This window comes from Onychostruthus taczanowskii, unplaced genomic scaffold (assembly GCF_017590055.1).
Source record: "Onychostruthus taczanowskii isolate IOZ18803 unplaced genomic scaffold, ASM1759005v1 scaffold22, whole genome shotgun sequence".
In the NCBI taxonomy this organism is placed as follows: Eukaryota; Metazoa; Chordata; class Aves; order Passeriformes; family Passeridae; genus Onychostruthus; species Onychostruthus taczanowskii.
The window spans coordinates 6,724,684-6,740,029 of NW_024499462.1; the positions used below are offsets into that span (position 1 = coordinate 6,724,684).

The following is a 15,346-nucleotide window of genomic DNA, read 5'->3' on the forward strand; positions in this document are numbered from 1 at the left end:
AACCCTTCTCTTCTAGGTGAGTCCCATGGCACAGGGGACATGAATGAAATGTGGGAAACCCCCTCCCAAATCCTCCAGATGTTGTTCAGCAGCAGACACCTGCTACCTTTCCTCCCCCTCCTTTCCACATTACCTCCGACACCTCCAGATGTTACAGAAGGAGTAACTCTGCTGCCTTCATGTTTCAGCAGCACTTGTACTCAAACTAATTGGTCCCACTCAAGCACAACACCCCACCTCCTCTGGTCTCACATAAAAGCCTTTTACCTTGGCTACAACGACAACAAAATGTGTTCTTGATTTCTCGTAGTCCAGGGTGACCCCTGGTTTGATGCGCAGGACACCGCTGTGACGGTCTATTGTAAACTTATTAGCATGGATGTTCTAGAGGAAAAGAAAAGAACCAGCCAGAGATTACACATATGGAGATAGGATTGCCATAGGGATTCATCTTTTATTTCATCTGCTAAGGGAGAAGACTAGAATAATGACACGGTTTGGGTGAATAATGTATTTGATGAATTTCACCTCTGTGTGTTTATGAACAATTCATGAACCAGCCACACGTCTCTCATTATTCAGAATACATCAGTTACTTGTAATGTAGATTTTTTTTTTTAATCTTTTAGTATTTCATTGTGAAATCTTACACTTTTGATTAACTCAGTTAATTGCATGGAAAGAGGTAGGGAGACTTAACAGAAAAAAAGATGAAGTGAAAAGGAAGAAAAAAATAAATGGTGTTACCCCTTAGTGTTTCAAAGTTCTACTGGTTTAAAAAAAACGCAGGAAGGTTGCATGTATAGACTATTGTCAAACACAGTGGTGGCCTTGTGATTTTGTGATGTACAAGCAAAATCTAAAGGACATCTGATTTTAAAAGAGGCCTAAAAAAATGCCTTCCTCTATTCTTCTGAACTGGAGATATCTGTACAAACACCTCTGCCCCTGTATCCAGACACAATGGCCATAGTCAGATAATCTTGGCCATTTCAGCAGACATCACCACCTGCCTTTATCTTACTTATGGAGAGGTTTTTTCTGTGCAACCTGAGGATTCGCAGAGACTGTGCCCAAAGACAAGGCAAGATTTTTTCAACAAATACACATATTTATTATCCTTTTTGCCACACAAATATATTATAAACTAGACATAGAATTTTGAAATTGCTGTCTTTTCGTTCATAGACTATCAGCTCTCTGGAAAAAGCCCTGTGCAAAATTGAATCCTGCATATGGATCATAATTTGTGAAACCAAAGCTAAATTTCAACAAGAGACTCAAGGTGTTCTTTCACAGTATGCCCAAGCTCTTAACAGGATTAGCTTTAGTGCTATGTAAATATCTTCTCACTTGTCTCCATATTCTTATCCAAAATTAAATATTGCAATTAATTTGCTTTGTTTTTTGTTTGCTTTTTTCATGTTTCCTCTTGAATAAAGGGAACTGCAGATAACCTGGATTAAAGTGCCTGTAGGAAGAAGGAGTTTGAAGGACATAATGCAAAAAATTGCCCTTGTGGCATACAGAAGATCTCTAATACAGAAGTTCAGCTTTAAATCTGGAGCCCTTTCAGTTCTTCACCAGTGGGCAGCAACTGAGAGGATGGTTTCAGGCAGTCACTGCTTTGGCAGGGAGAAGATTCAGTACCTCTCATTTCACACTGTGATCTAGGTATCAATTATGCACCAGCCTGCTACACTAAAGGGCACATTTATGTTTCCAGTGTGTTTTGCTCCCTAAAGAAAGCTATTTCATGTTTTAGAAATCCCATAAACATACAGGATTACCAGCTAATCTTGCTCTTCAAAAGAAGTGTCAGTAAGAGCCCTGCCATGAGGGGTCCTGCTGGTAAGCACAGGATTGTCAGTGGCAACTCCAACTCCCCTTGCTGCCTGCTGGATCACCCTTGGCTGCTTGCAATCAGACAACACCCCTTCTGCCAAGGCTTATTTTCTTGTGCATGGTACAAAACTATAGGCACTAGCAGTGCACTCAACCCCCAAAATATTTTTAAAATCTGATTTCTGAAATCACAGTAAATGAGAGATGATTTGTGATGGTACAGACAATACTTTACCTGCAAGAAGTAGGTGATACTTCCTCCAGAACCCGTGTCTTTGTCTATTGCCTCAATCTTAAAGATACTGCTGCTGGAGGGGGTGTTCTGTGACCAGAAAGAGTTAGCAGTCACACAGAAACAGAAAACCAGGTGAGGTAAAAGACATGAAAAATGAGCATGCAGGGAGGCAGAAAGAGAGTGATGGTAGAAAGAATGTAAAAGCACTGAGGGAAGCAGAGAGCAGAAGGGAAAGAGGGAAGAGATTAAAACTGGAAAACAAGAAGAAACACTTCGTGAAATAAAAATAACAGAACATTTTAGCTGAAACTGGCTGTATCCTATTCCTGTAGTCAATTCTAAAAACTCACATTGACTCACATCTTGGAACTTACCCCAAAAATAGCACACCTTAAGTACCTACAGACTTATTCCCCAAGTTTGCAGTGAATATGAAATATCTACCCAAACCCTAAACCAAGAGAATGCAAGTCTGTCCTGCCCAACTTGTTATTTTACTGAAAACACATTAGCCCCTGTTTACATCCTATAGAAGTACATTTCCAGTATGCAAAGGAACTTCACCAACCTCTGGGACTTGGACTATGTAAGGTGTATTGATGAACTCTGGGCTCTCATCATTGGCATCCATTACAAGGATCCTGACTTTTTCAGAAACCTGGAGTAGAATATGAAGAGCATATTGTTACTCCCTTTATTTATGAATCCCATTATTTCCTTTTTACAGAGATTTCCAGGGCAGTTGTGCCTGTAGAAGGCTGGAACATCCCAAACATTTCTTGTAATAACCTCAATTAATTTCTTTGAGACGAGGAAGAGCTCTAGATTTATCCAGTCTCGTAGATAAGAAGAGGGTCCCACTTTTGTGGTACCTCTAGTGATGAAACCCACATCCTCCTACTGTCAGACTGCCATCCTGGCCCTGACAGCATCAGTCCATAAATTAAAAATGCCAAGAAAATCTGTGGAAACAGGACTGGAGGCTCAGTGCCTCAGATAAGTCCTTAATTAGACATGAGCAAAGCTTTATCTAGCAGCAGACAAGAAACCCCCCACCACCTTAGCCTGAGCAAATCTTCTTAACATCATGCTGGAGAAACACTGTGGGGGTGAGGACAGGCAGCTCTTGGGCACCCAACACTAGTTCCTATAATGTCACACATTTCTCCAAAAAGCCTCCAGATCTTCGGCACAAATCCGACCGTGCTGGCAGTGAAATTTCATAGGAAGCTGCTGTAATTCTGCAGGCTGCTAAGTCAGTATTTCAGCTCACACTTCATTGTAATTATCCTCAAATAGCTGAGCAAGGAGATGAAGTGAGACTTGAGTAACTGTGAGTTCAGTGGCTCTTGGAACAGGAGGTAAGGCTCTAATGAGATTATGTTTTCTGATCAAATGAGATGGTCCTTTTAAGGTAATTTAATAGGAGTAGGTATGTGAGGACAGACAGTTTGACAAGCTACAGCATAATTAAATACTTACTGTACTCAGGCCATCTGAAATACTGACAATAACTTCAACCTCATCTTCCTTCTGTAAATGAAGAAAATTCTTTTGTAAGAGAGATGGTGTTTTTCCTGATTGGAAAAGGGACTGAAGATTTAAACCTGTCTAGGCAGGCAGATGAAAGTAACAACTAATATCACAGAGCAATCCCAGCAGAGGCCAGGAAGACTCCTCAGAATCTCCAGCTCCTTGAACCTTCTGTGGCTACTGTCAGGAGATGGTTGCTCTGGTAATCCCTCTTGCTTCCTAAAGTGCTCATAAAAATCAGTCACCTTTTTCAAGAAATGTTCCCCAAAATGGCACTTTGATTCAAAATTGTTCTGTATTAGTGTATAGATTTTTAAAGGGTTTACTCAATATAGTGTAAGCTTCTCAGTGAGGAGACATGAAGGGTTCATTGCCTTCTTCCCAGAATAAGGCTGGCTTTAGGCATTTTTAACCAGCATGATGCACTAGAGGACTGTCCTGAAACACTGCTTACACAAATCTCTACTTCTTCCTAATGACAGGAGAGTCCCCTGTCTGAGGATTTGATGACTGTAGCTGCCCCTAAGCTCTTGATGGGGTGTGGGTGGGGGAAGATAAGAAATAAAGAATATACTTCTCTTTTGACAAAAGCTGGACAGACAGCTGCTGAAAAATTTGATAGCAATGTTAGTGGCACAAGTCAACTGGAATGCAACATGATGGGTGAACTATAATGTCTTAGAATTGCAAAGTATATTACACGCTTCAGGGGCTAATAAACTGGCCTTGTCCCTCAAAGCCTCAGATCAAATTAAACGGAAAGGATTTCCACAAACACCTGGAGTGGTGCCATTTGATTGTACCTCTCTGTCAAGCTCCTCGATCAAAGTAACATTTCCAAGATTCTTGTCAACAGAAAAGTAACGCCTTGATCCAGCTTCATAGGTCAGGCCATACGTCACAGGATCTCCTTCTGGGTCAGTTCCATTCAGAGTGTACACGTGGGTACCTGAAAAATTGATATTCAACAGCATTTCCCTGTGGCTGTTTCAATCACTGAGTGTTCCACTGGTCTGTTCCTTAGGAACCTGGCTACTCTGCAGCAGGAAAAGGTTTTGCCAACCAAGCCCACTTACTGGGAAATATGGATAAGCAGACAGTTCAACAGTCCTGATGGCAACTTTTTAGCCAGCTGGTTAAATTGAGTTCATCGGTGCTGGTTTCTGTCACTTTAGGCCCTTTCCTGTGGAGCTGCACCCAGGTCAATACTGTTCATACCCAAGGGTTTACATAGGTGACAAGCTCTTTGCCAGCTCTCAGCCCAGCTGAGCAAGAAGTGATGCTGTTGCACAAGTGGGTGACAATCCCAGCAGCACCAAAAGGCCCTCACACACCTCTTCTTTGTAGGAACATCAGAACTGCAAACTAGCATGCAGAGAATCTGGCAAGTGCAAAACAGTTCACAAAACTACAAAATTGTACTTTTCCTTGTACTTTTCCCACAAAACAGAATGGAAAATGACAACACATCTGTAACTGTGATCCCTGAAAATTATTAAGGAAAGACAACAAGCAGTATGATGAGACACTTCTGACTGTGACAACTCTGTACAAGGAAATGAAAGGAGAGGAACTAACTGGGACTGATATAAAATATTATTCTGAAAGGACACCTGCTTCCTGACACAACTATCTATATAAGAGAGAGAAATTTGAAAACTGGAGGATTCTGTAGCACCAGCACAGACTTATTTATTCTTGTTTCTCAAAAGCTTTTTCTTAATATCACAGCTGGGTCCAGTTGGAGATTTAAGGTGTCAATTGTCATCATCCCACTGATATCCTTATAAATATAGTACTTTAAAGCAGCGGTTTTTTTGGTCATTACTTGTCTGTACATCTCAGTTGTTTTCTGCCCTTCTTACTACCTTTTCCTGTCCCTTGCACTTGACACAATGCTGGCTGTCCTGCCTGTTTCTAGCTTGTGTGGATGTCTGCAGCAGCTGCTGAGCAGTGCTCTCTGTGCTGTGGAGAAACAGGATGGACACCACATCTGGGCTCTCTTAGAGCCTGAGAGCAACCACCAGGCACAAGGTCTCTGCTGTGGCTGCCCTGAAATACCAGTACCAGCAGCACATATGCAAACCACTCCTCAGAGGTTACAGGGCTGGAGAACAACACACTGAAAGTTTATGTGAAGCCATTTGAACCTGGACTGGTTCTTTAAATCTCAGTATCCTTTCCTACATTTCTTATAATGTTCTTACAAGGAAGACAGGAACTTTCTTGCTGCTAAATGTGAGCAGAAACATTGATATTGGTACAGACTGAGATTACTGAGCTTTCTGAGCAAGTAATGATGGACTTCATTGATCTTTACACTGGACTCTCTGCTTTTTAGCTAAAGCTGATACTTCAATTTTCATAATACAAAATACTCACATGCCTTTTAAATAAGATTGTGGATCAAAATTTATTTTCTAACTCATTATAATTCCTTATTTTTTCCAAATTGTAATTTCACTGCACAGTACCCTCCATATCATTAACACCCCCAGGAACACTTCTCACCACAGCGTTAATGCCAATTAAAAATCTGTTCTCAGTGTGCAGCCTCTACTTGCTGAAAAGGAAATAAATGAAAAAGACAGAAAAAATCTTACCAGAGGATACCAAGTAAATACCCTCTCCATATCATAAAAATATGGAAATAGAAGAGTCTTCACTTGAGGATATGGCAAATGCCACAGTTAGGAGAGCTGGATACTCTGAGTACCCAGGGAATGATGCAGCAGGCTGGGACAGGGGAGTCCTGGGGAGTCCTTGCTGCTTCCTCCTGTGGCTTCCTCCCAGGAGCCATGCCAGGCTTTTTCACTCTGTTTTTCCTCTTCCATCTTAAAAGTCATTTGCTCTCTGCTCTGCCACTTGGGCTAAATGGCTGTCTCATGATGCCATTGCTCCATTTTTGACTCAAATTTAATCACAGTTTCTGCCCTGGGCTCTGGGACTGATTTTGCTTTCTCATTGAAGGCACGCTCTCCCTCTCTGCTGTGCAACAGTCAGCAATCAGATCCCTCCCCTGTCAGTTAAACAAGCCAAGCACATTTTGGATTCGTGCTCAGTCCTGCCACTGTCCTTTGCCACCACAGCTGGCAACTGTTAAGAAGATGCTGAGAGGGACACGAGTGGCCATGCTCCCAGGACAGGACACCTCTGTTCCTAAAGTCACAGCAAATACTGCCTTGCCCAGGATCACATGTCTCTCTCCACCTGTCTGAGCCAAGGGCCCGCTTCCCCAGCAGAAGAGGAGATGGACAGTTAAAGCTACAGACAGCTGTTTTCACACCAAGCTCACCCCAAGCACAGGCTCCTGGAGGCCATGGACACACAACATGACTACTCCAAAGCCTCTTGCCCGCTCACTGCCTGCTACTGCTCCTTCCGGACCATGCCCAGGTGACTCCTGCTCCCTCCCTGCACCCTGGTGCACCAACCAGCTGGCAAAGCAGAGACATGGTAGCATCAGCAGCAGCCAAAAGATACCCAGTGCCTGTCCTGGAGAGATGGGATATGGCAGCAAGGGCTCAGCATGGGGCCCAAACCATCACCCCACAGACAGCAGCAATATGTCCCTGCAGAACCCATGGCAACCAACTCCAAGGACAAGCCTTCTGAGTGCAATTTTCTGATGTATCTGCAGTTTCTGTCAGAAGAATCTAAACAAAATTGAAGGCTGCAACACCTGTGAGTTCTCAGAGCATCTCTGTGCAGTACTCGGCTTTGCAGGGGGCTTTGCTCTGTGCATGCTGGCACTGCCTCTGAAGTGCAGAAGGCTGTGCTTAACACTGCTGTTCTGGCAGCTCCCAGCTTTCCTAGAGGTGGACCAGGGTGACAGAAACAAGGAAAGAATGATAGGTAGTACAGGGGACAGGAAGGCTCTCCTCAGTCAGCTGTGAGTGACGGAAAGAAAGGAGACCAGCAGCATGTATGAACAGGGCAAGCTGAAAGGATGGAGGGAGGTGGCAACTGTAGCTTTGATCAAAGAACTGCCACTGCAAACTGGCTTTTAATGGGAGAAGTGCCTTCTTGGGGGCAAGGGAAAAAAACCAGAAAGGGAAATGCAAGGAGATCATGCAGAGGTCTACAGAGCCCTGAGGATGTTTGGGCTTTGAGAGAGTAATGAACTTAGGCCTTCTGAGTATGCTTCAATCCCTTGCTCTGCAGCTGTTCCCAGCCCCACTGTGTCCCCACCACGAGGCTTACAGGGATTATGAGGTAAGATGAAACAAACAACTTGAAATAGCATCCCACTCCTGCCTTAAGACCTTGATTAGGAGCACACGCACATTTTGTATGTACACATGCAAAGAGCTAATTACCCACCTGCCCCACCAAACCACAAACACCAACTGCTATTTCAGTTCATAGCTCCTCCCAATCTTCTCGAATCTGGCACTGAAAGGGGCTGCTGCTGCTCTGGCCCCTCTTACTCTGAGGGGTCTCTAGCCCTGCAGCAATAAATAGGATTTGGGAATCTGCAGGTACCTTTAAGCATTCATGCAGAAATGCTGGTTTTATGATAACTTGGTACACAAGTTACAACCCTGTGTAAATAAGAAAACTGGACAAGGGAAAAGAAGGTCAACTTAAGGATGATACGAGAATGGTAATGAATTTGATGTGTTCACACAGCTGCAGAGCTGCAATGTCTTTTTCTACAGCCACACATAGACTTGTCCATAGACTCATGTCCTTTCAGTGTTCCAAAATGTTTCATGTGCCTTGCCTACAGATGTCTGGGAATAAAACTAACACATACTACTTTGCCAACCACTTGCAATCTCAGCAGGGTCAAAGACTGTAAAATTTCTGGAGGTTTATTAAAGCTGCTGTCTGTGGCATTGCACAGATCAGACACCAGCTGCCGCCAAGAAAAGCATGCCCACGACTCCAAACTTTATGTAAGGACAGGGAAGATCTAATAGCAACCTGTCCATTTTTGCAGCATATAAACCTGAGTGAAGCTATCCAGAATCAAACATGGAAGTTTTAGTTCCCCTGTTTTGTCACTGATCATCCTGCTCAACCTGAGAGATGACTGAAGGAGTGTGGATGCTCGGGACTGCACATGAACATGGGAGACCAGATTCCTGCTCCTGCTTCTGTAGCAGATCAGAGCAAGTGATGAAGAGCAATATTCTCCTCTGCAGTGGCACAGAAAAGGGCCAGCCTGGTAGCCATTTAGCAGGGAGCTCTGGCACAAAGATCTGGCTGCGGTATGATTGAACTCTGATCCTCTTGCCCTGTACAAAGCTGAAAGCACACCCAGCACTGCAGCACTGAAGTGTCAGTGCTGTTTGTGCCCTTCTCTGTGACTGTCTCTGCCAAAGCCTCCCCAAGGAGTGACTACACTGACATGGGCAGCAGCAGTTTGCATTAAGCAAGTCCCAAGCAACCATGTTCCAATGGAAGTTCTGAAAGTGCTTTCAGAAGAGAGGACCCTGCAGTACTTAGAGCTGTTTGTCAAGGTATTATGGGAATTAGCCCAGAGAAGCACTGGAAGCTGTGTGGCCTTCTCAAAAGTAAGGTCTTATCTCTCTTTCCCAAGGGTTTCTACAGGTCTTTTGGAGCTTTCAGAGAGAAGCTGTTTCTCTCATCTTTTAAAGCACATTCACACATCAAATTAGAAGTACAAGCCATCCAATTTAAACACATGTAAGCACATTCTGGATGAAGCTAGTAGGCAGGAAGCATAGCAGTTCTCAAGAAAGAGCAGCCTGAGCTTTATCACTGCTGCAAGCAAAGCACAAACTCTCCAGAGACCTCTATGCTCCTAGTCTGGTTGCTAATGTTACAAAAGCACACACAGAAGCCCATCACATATATCTCATTATTCTTACTCAGGCTAATTAGGAGAGCACTAACACAGGCTCTGATCCCTTACACCGCTGTTTTGCTGTTTGTTGAGGCACACTGTCCTTTTTTTGGCTGCTGGAACACCAGATCAGATGCAGTGGAAAATACTGCTGTACTTCACTGCTGCAGGGAGTGCTGTCATCTGAGAGACCATGTGGTGCTGCAGTCCTGACAGGAGGGACATTTTTGCTCATGTTGTGGCTCTGTGCCATCTTTATCTCCTCATCCCCGTGCAGGTGCCTGGAGGCTCCCAGTGGTGGCAGGCAGAGGCTGGCAGCACACCAGGGAGTGGGACTTGGATGGCAAGTGAGTTGTACTCCTGCAGTTTCAGTGGCAGAGCTGGCAAGCACCACCCCAAACAAACAGAGCTGGGGTCCCATTTTGTGGCTGTCTGGCATTACAGCCTTGTCTACACTTGGACAAGTGTTTCCACTGGCTAATCTGGCTCCAGCTATCAGCAGAACCATAGGGATTGCCAAGGCTGAACTAAGTGTGGTTTCCATGAGAATCCAGGCAGCAGTACAGCAAAAATTGCAGCTCCTTGGTCTGCCTCTGGCTTTTGTAAGTGCCACTACATTACTACATTACTGTTGGCATTCAAGCTGAGGTTGGCATTAAGCTTGACCAAGCTTGTAGCAAATTCCTGCTGCATCATCAGCAAGCTCCTTTTAAGTTAATTGTCAAGATGTGTCACTACTACACTCTGTGCTGCCATCGCCCCCTCCTCTTGTCAAGCTGAGCAGGTAAAGGAGAATTTGCTGCTTCCAAATACCCCCTCCCCACCCTCTAGCAGGCCCAGTGTGGGTCTTGGATGACATTAACAGCACTGGGTCAGAAATGGAGACTGAGCAAACCCAGGCAGCTCCTTCCCAGCGCAGAGTGACCTTGGTCTCCTTTAAGAAGGCGTGGGTGGCAATGTCAGGCTTGCAGAGCAGGCTGTGCCTTCTGATCCCTCCCTCATCCTGGCCTTCCCCAGCTGCCTAAGCCCCCGGAGGGGGTGTTTGGCTGCACCCCCTGTGCAGATACATCTCTCCTCCCTGTACGAGTAAAGGGGTGCTTTGGTACCCAGTTTGCATTAACTAAATATTTTTCTGATTTAGCCTGTGAAAGCTACAGACGAATAGAAGAAAATCCTAAACAAAATCTCAGGGCAAAGTTTGAAGTAAAGGTGATGTTCATCACGTATTTATGTAATTGTTTAGGTCTTAGGAGATTATTTTTCCCCCACAGAAAATATTGATTATAAATCACTTTTTGTTCTTATTTAACTTTCCTTAGTGTAACTACAGTTAAAAGAAGCATAAATAGACATGCCTTAGAGTGCTGAAATCTGAAAACTGTCTCAATTTTTGAATTTTCAATAAAACAAAACTGATGTTTTTAAAAAACATCAGTTATTTAGACAAAACAATTTTCACTGCAAGTGGAAACATTTTCTACCATTTGTACATAAATACTAAAAATGTGTTTAGAAAAAGTCATGCCCCTTACTTTTTCAATGTACAGCTTGTTTTTATGAAGGCTGATAAAATTACTAGAAACTAGGCTTTCTTCTCATGAGCATTTACAGAATTTGTTAGAAGCCTCTCACCACGAATTTATTTCTGACCCCAAAGCTCTGTGCTCTGAAGCTGTGAATAGACTGGTGCACAAAAAAAGAGGGAGCTAGAATTCATGTTTTAAATTGCAGCTACAATTCAAACATGTCATTTTAAATCGAGGCCAATTAAAAGCTTGAGAGAAAAACATGCAAGATCACAGCATACAACAGCAACCTACAAGAAAATATATATGTTAAACATAAGAGCAAGCAATTCAAGTTTTACAGTTCAAACATACAAATTTTAATACTGACCAACAGGCGTGTCCTCTGAAAGGCTGAGAAGTGCCATGTTCCCGTTTGTGCTTCTGGCTCCATTATCAAAGAAATAGGGGGCATAATTTGCCTGAACTGCAATTAAAACAAAACAGAAGCCAAACAAAAGCATTTTGTAGGTGACAGTTATTTGGCTGTCTCACTTAACTGACTCTCAGTAAACAGGAGCTGTTTAGGGAATACTAGGAGTGCATAACACACCCAGTTGCTGCAATGGACTTTCAGAACTGTATCTGTATAGATATTTTTAATAAAATTACTTCTATGTGCCACCTTGCCAATATTTACACAGCAAGAAATAGAGTATACAAAAAAACCCCAATCAACAGAAACAACACAAATAGCAGGATCTCCTTTAAAAAAACTCAACCAGTTCCAGACATCTTCAATGAAAAATGAACTTTTTCAGCTTGCAGTGATGGAACACCTCTTCTCTCCTCTACACATACAAGCCTGAAACTTCCCAGTGCCTCAGTACCTTACCCAGTATTCTTACCCAGTGTTCTAAGCACATCCTGCCTTAAAATTATGCCTACTACATGAGCAATTAGCCATAATTAAATACTTACTTGCTGCCAGACAACAGCAAAGTTTAAAAAAAAACAAAACAAAAAACAACAAATTAGTTGTCATTCTACTGACTGACTGTTAGAGATTCAAAATAGCCCATTTGAAATAAAACTGCAAGTATATAAACACAGAGTGTAACATTTGCACAAGGACCAGTTGCCATGGAAAATATTTCAGAACAACATTACCACATCAGTAAGGATAACTACAGGATTTAAGGTTATGCTTGTATTCTCCTATAATTTACTTTAAAAAGTGATTATTGTACTCACCCAGGCAAACATGCACCAAACTGAGAAATAAGGAGGGGGTGAAATGCCTTACATGCTTCATCCCACTGAAGAAAGAGCCAACTTCTTCTGTGTTATAAGGGCTTGGTTTTCGTTGGTTTTATTTATTTTTATTTTTATCTCTCTGAAATGTCCAGGAAAGTGCCCTTCAGACTGATGTAGCAGAGAAATGTGGAAGAGGCAGTAACAGATGCTAAGATGTTAAGCGGATGACACGTCTTAATTTCTGAGGAATTTAAAGAAGCTCCTTCCTACCACCTAATTAGACCAATTACTTTGCAGGGAGCTGTGGAACTCATCTCTGAGACAAGATTTGGAGGAATCACTGTAACTCTCATGTTTTGCTTTCAGTACTGTATTTCTGCTGTCCAAACACACAAGTCAGGGAGAAGGTAAAGTAGAAATTTGTTTTCTTTCTGAACTCTATCTTTAATTCTCTAAGGCAGTTACCTGTTTTTAAGAACTAAAAGAAGTTTATTTTCATTTTAGCTCTGGTAATCTTGACAAACTACAAAAGAAGAAAATCTAGCATTAGCAAAAACAATAGAAATTATTGTTACAATTTAAAAGAAAGCACTTCTGATAGCAAAAAAATACACAACATTGCATCTTAAAAATGCAGAAGTCAAAATGTTCTTTTTATGAGATGGCCTGATCATTTAATTCTAAACAGCATGAACTGCTGAAAGCATCTTTCACTTTCAGCAGGAAATTTTCAACATACTGAGAAGTGTGCTTAACCATCAACACACTGAAAAAGTTAACAGAACAGCTTTTTCAAATTGCTTGGTTTGATATACAGAAAGTGTTTTCACTAACTAAAAATACATATAAAACATACATAACTAAAAATACAAACCTGTTTGAAAGGCGCTCCATCAGTGACAGTATGTGACTCAATGACCCTTGTGGGCCCTTCCAGCTCAGGTGATTCTGTGACTGCGATCCTGCAGCACCTGGCTGCCAAGCACTGAGATGTTTACATTGGAGCTGAGCTGTTTAAACCTGACCTGCAGCAGAGCACTTGCTCTTTAAGGGTGTGTTAATGGAGTTTTCTGGGTTAAGAGCCAAAGACATGTCCAAGGAACTGATCAGTCAAAGAGTTCCCCATGACAGTGCTTTAAAAAATGGCAGAAGCTGCACATGCTGGGTGGCAGTGGCCCTTGCAGGGTGGCTGCAGTGGCACAGGTGAGGTGGGCACACTGAAAGCAGGTGCAGAGGCAGGAAGCAGCTTCACACAGGGCAGCAGTGGAAGCTTTGGCTCCCTCAGTCACCCATGTTTTATCATTGTTTGCTAAGGCTGCAGAAGGGAGCAGGTGATTGTTCCCCAGGCATGACCCCACAGACAGAGTGTCCCCTCCCAGCCCTGTGGGGTGCAGAGCTGAAGATGGGCAGGGCTCCAGGGATTGCTTTCATCACTCATGGAGAGGAGGGACAGGCTGGGCAGCTCCAGTATATTTTTCCTAGAGAAGGAGCTGACAGTTGGATCCTGTCACACATTTATAGTGCACCTTACCCTGACAAATGCCATGGGAGGGGGCCATGGGAGAGGCCTTTGCTGCAGACAGTGCTGTGCTGCTCCCATGCTGTGGCTTGTGGGCACCTGCAGATCCCCTGGGATCCACAGTGCTGCTGGCAGGACACCTCTGCCTGCAGAACAGGTCAGCCGTAAGGCTCTCCAAAGGAGAAAAGCAAAACTCTTCGGCCAATATTAACAAAACTCATCACCCGTAATGGAATTTACCAGAGAATGGTAAAGAGGGCAAAAGAAGGCTGCAAATGGATGAGACAAATTAATGAAGGCTGGGTTTACTGATGACTAACAAATGTGACAACACAGATGCAATCCCTGGTTCAGTTCAGCACTACATTATCACCTGCCAGAAGCTTGGAAGTTAAATCAGGAGAAGGCTCTTTGATATCTTGATCTCTTTCTGACCATCTCCTGTGGGATCAGACCTTTGTTCTGGCTCTGTATGATTGTATTTGTAGAGCACGATTTACAAAAGCTCCATGTTGAACCGATCCGTGACTGCAGGAGTGGCCTGTAAAGCTCAGGGAAACCTGCAGCAGGCAACTATGAAAAACAAATGTATTTTTAGTGCATTTAAATTCATGATATGGGGATCCAAAGCTGAAAACTGTGTGGGAGCAGATACACATATAGAAGATGGATATAAATTTAGTCCCTGTTGTAGTTTTAATCATCCCACCACTGTCAAAAATAGTATTAAACCACTGACAAAATCACAGAAATAGATCTGCATGGTGCCCAAAAGAAAACATAAATAGCACCTAAACGTCTTCTCATCTGCCTCCTCAACCCAGAACCAACAACATGCTTTTTTTTTTTTTTCTACAGAGAATTTTCCTAGAACAAGTGATGGAGAGCTGTTGTCAAAGTTAATAGCTGTCTGTTCCCCTGGTTTCATCCCCTGGGGATCTGAATCTCTAGGGCCTGCATCTCCAAGGAAGCAAAATGCCTCCCTCCTGAATTTCAATGAGTTTGAGCTCTTAATCTCCTTACAGTTTGAAAACCTAGCTAATATGTGTTTATGCACAATCAGATCCATACCTAACAAAGAAACATTCGACAGAGTTGTTTTTTGTGTCAGAAAATATACTTTGATCAAAACCAACACAGCTCATGAATCTAGGCTTATTTTGATGAATTTTCTCCTTTGGAAGAAAAGGGGCAGGAGGGGGTTTCAGGAAAGCAGTACTTGCTGTCCCAACATTTTTGGGAAAGGTAGGATCCCTCTCTCTATGTACAAGAAACTTGCTATTTTGTACATCTTTAGCATATCAAGTAACAAGAAACATAAAAGAAAAATGAAATATAGCCATCTGATCTCAAAAATACCGACCTGATCCAGACCAGCTGGTTTCCCAGGGTTTTGTTTACTATTCAGTACAAAAAATATCCAGAAAAGATTCCAATAGCTTCAGAACAGAAGTTTGGTGACTGATTAGCAATATCTACTGGAGCTTCTTAGACAACCTGAATTTTTATACAATTTAAGTTTAAATGTTGAAGGATGCTACAATAATGCAGTGAATATTTTTCAGACTTCCCCTCCTCTGAGCACAGCTGGGGTGAACTGGGGTGAACAACTGCATGGCTGCAGAACTGCTGGGCTG

The 15,346-nt window shown here is 42.9% G+C and overlaps 1 protein-coding gene across 1 annotated transcript in view; it reads right to left on the reverse strand.

Moving 5' to 3' along the window:
* The window catches only part of CDHR1 (cadherin related family member 1), a 45,974-nt gene extending 31,489 nt beyond the window's left edge, over nt 1-14,485 (reverse strand). Inside the window, exons 1-9 of the mRNA XM_041405078.1 lie at nt 13,722-14,485; nt 13,065-13,165; nt 12,188-12,713; nt 11,325-11,420; nt 4,417-4,562; nt 3,563-3,613; nt 2,649-2,738; nt 2,081-2,167; nt 268-384 (exon numbers count right to left, since the gene is read on the reverse strand). Of these exons, the coding sequence (XP_041261012.1) occupies nt 268-384; nt 2,081-2,167; nt 2,649-2,738; nt 3,563-3,613; nt 4,417-4,562; nt 11,325-11,420; nt 12,188-12,248 (648 nt within the window). The 5' untranslated portion in view covers nt 12,249-12,713; nt 13,065-13,165; nt 13,722-14,485. The remainder of the gene's footprint in view (nt 1-267; nt 385-2,080; nt 2,168-2,648; nt 2,739-3,562; nt 3,614-4,416; nt 4,563-11,324; nt 11,421-12,187; nt 12,714-13,064; nt 13,166-13,721) is intronic.
* Between the last annotated feature and the right edge of the window lie 861 nt (nt 14,486-15,346).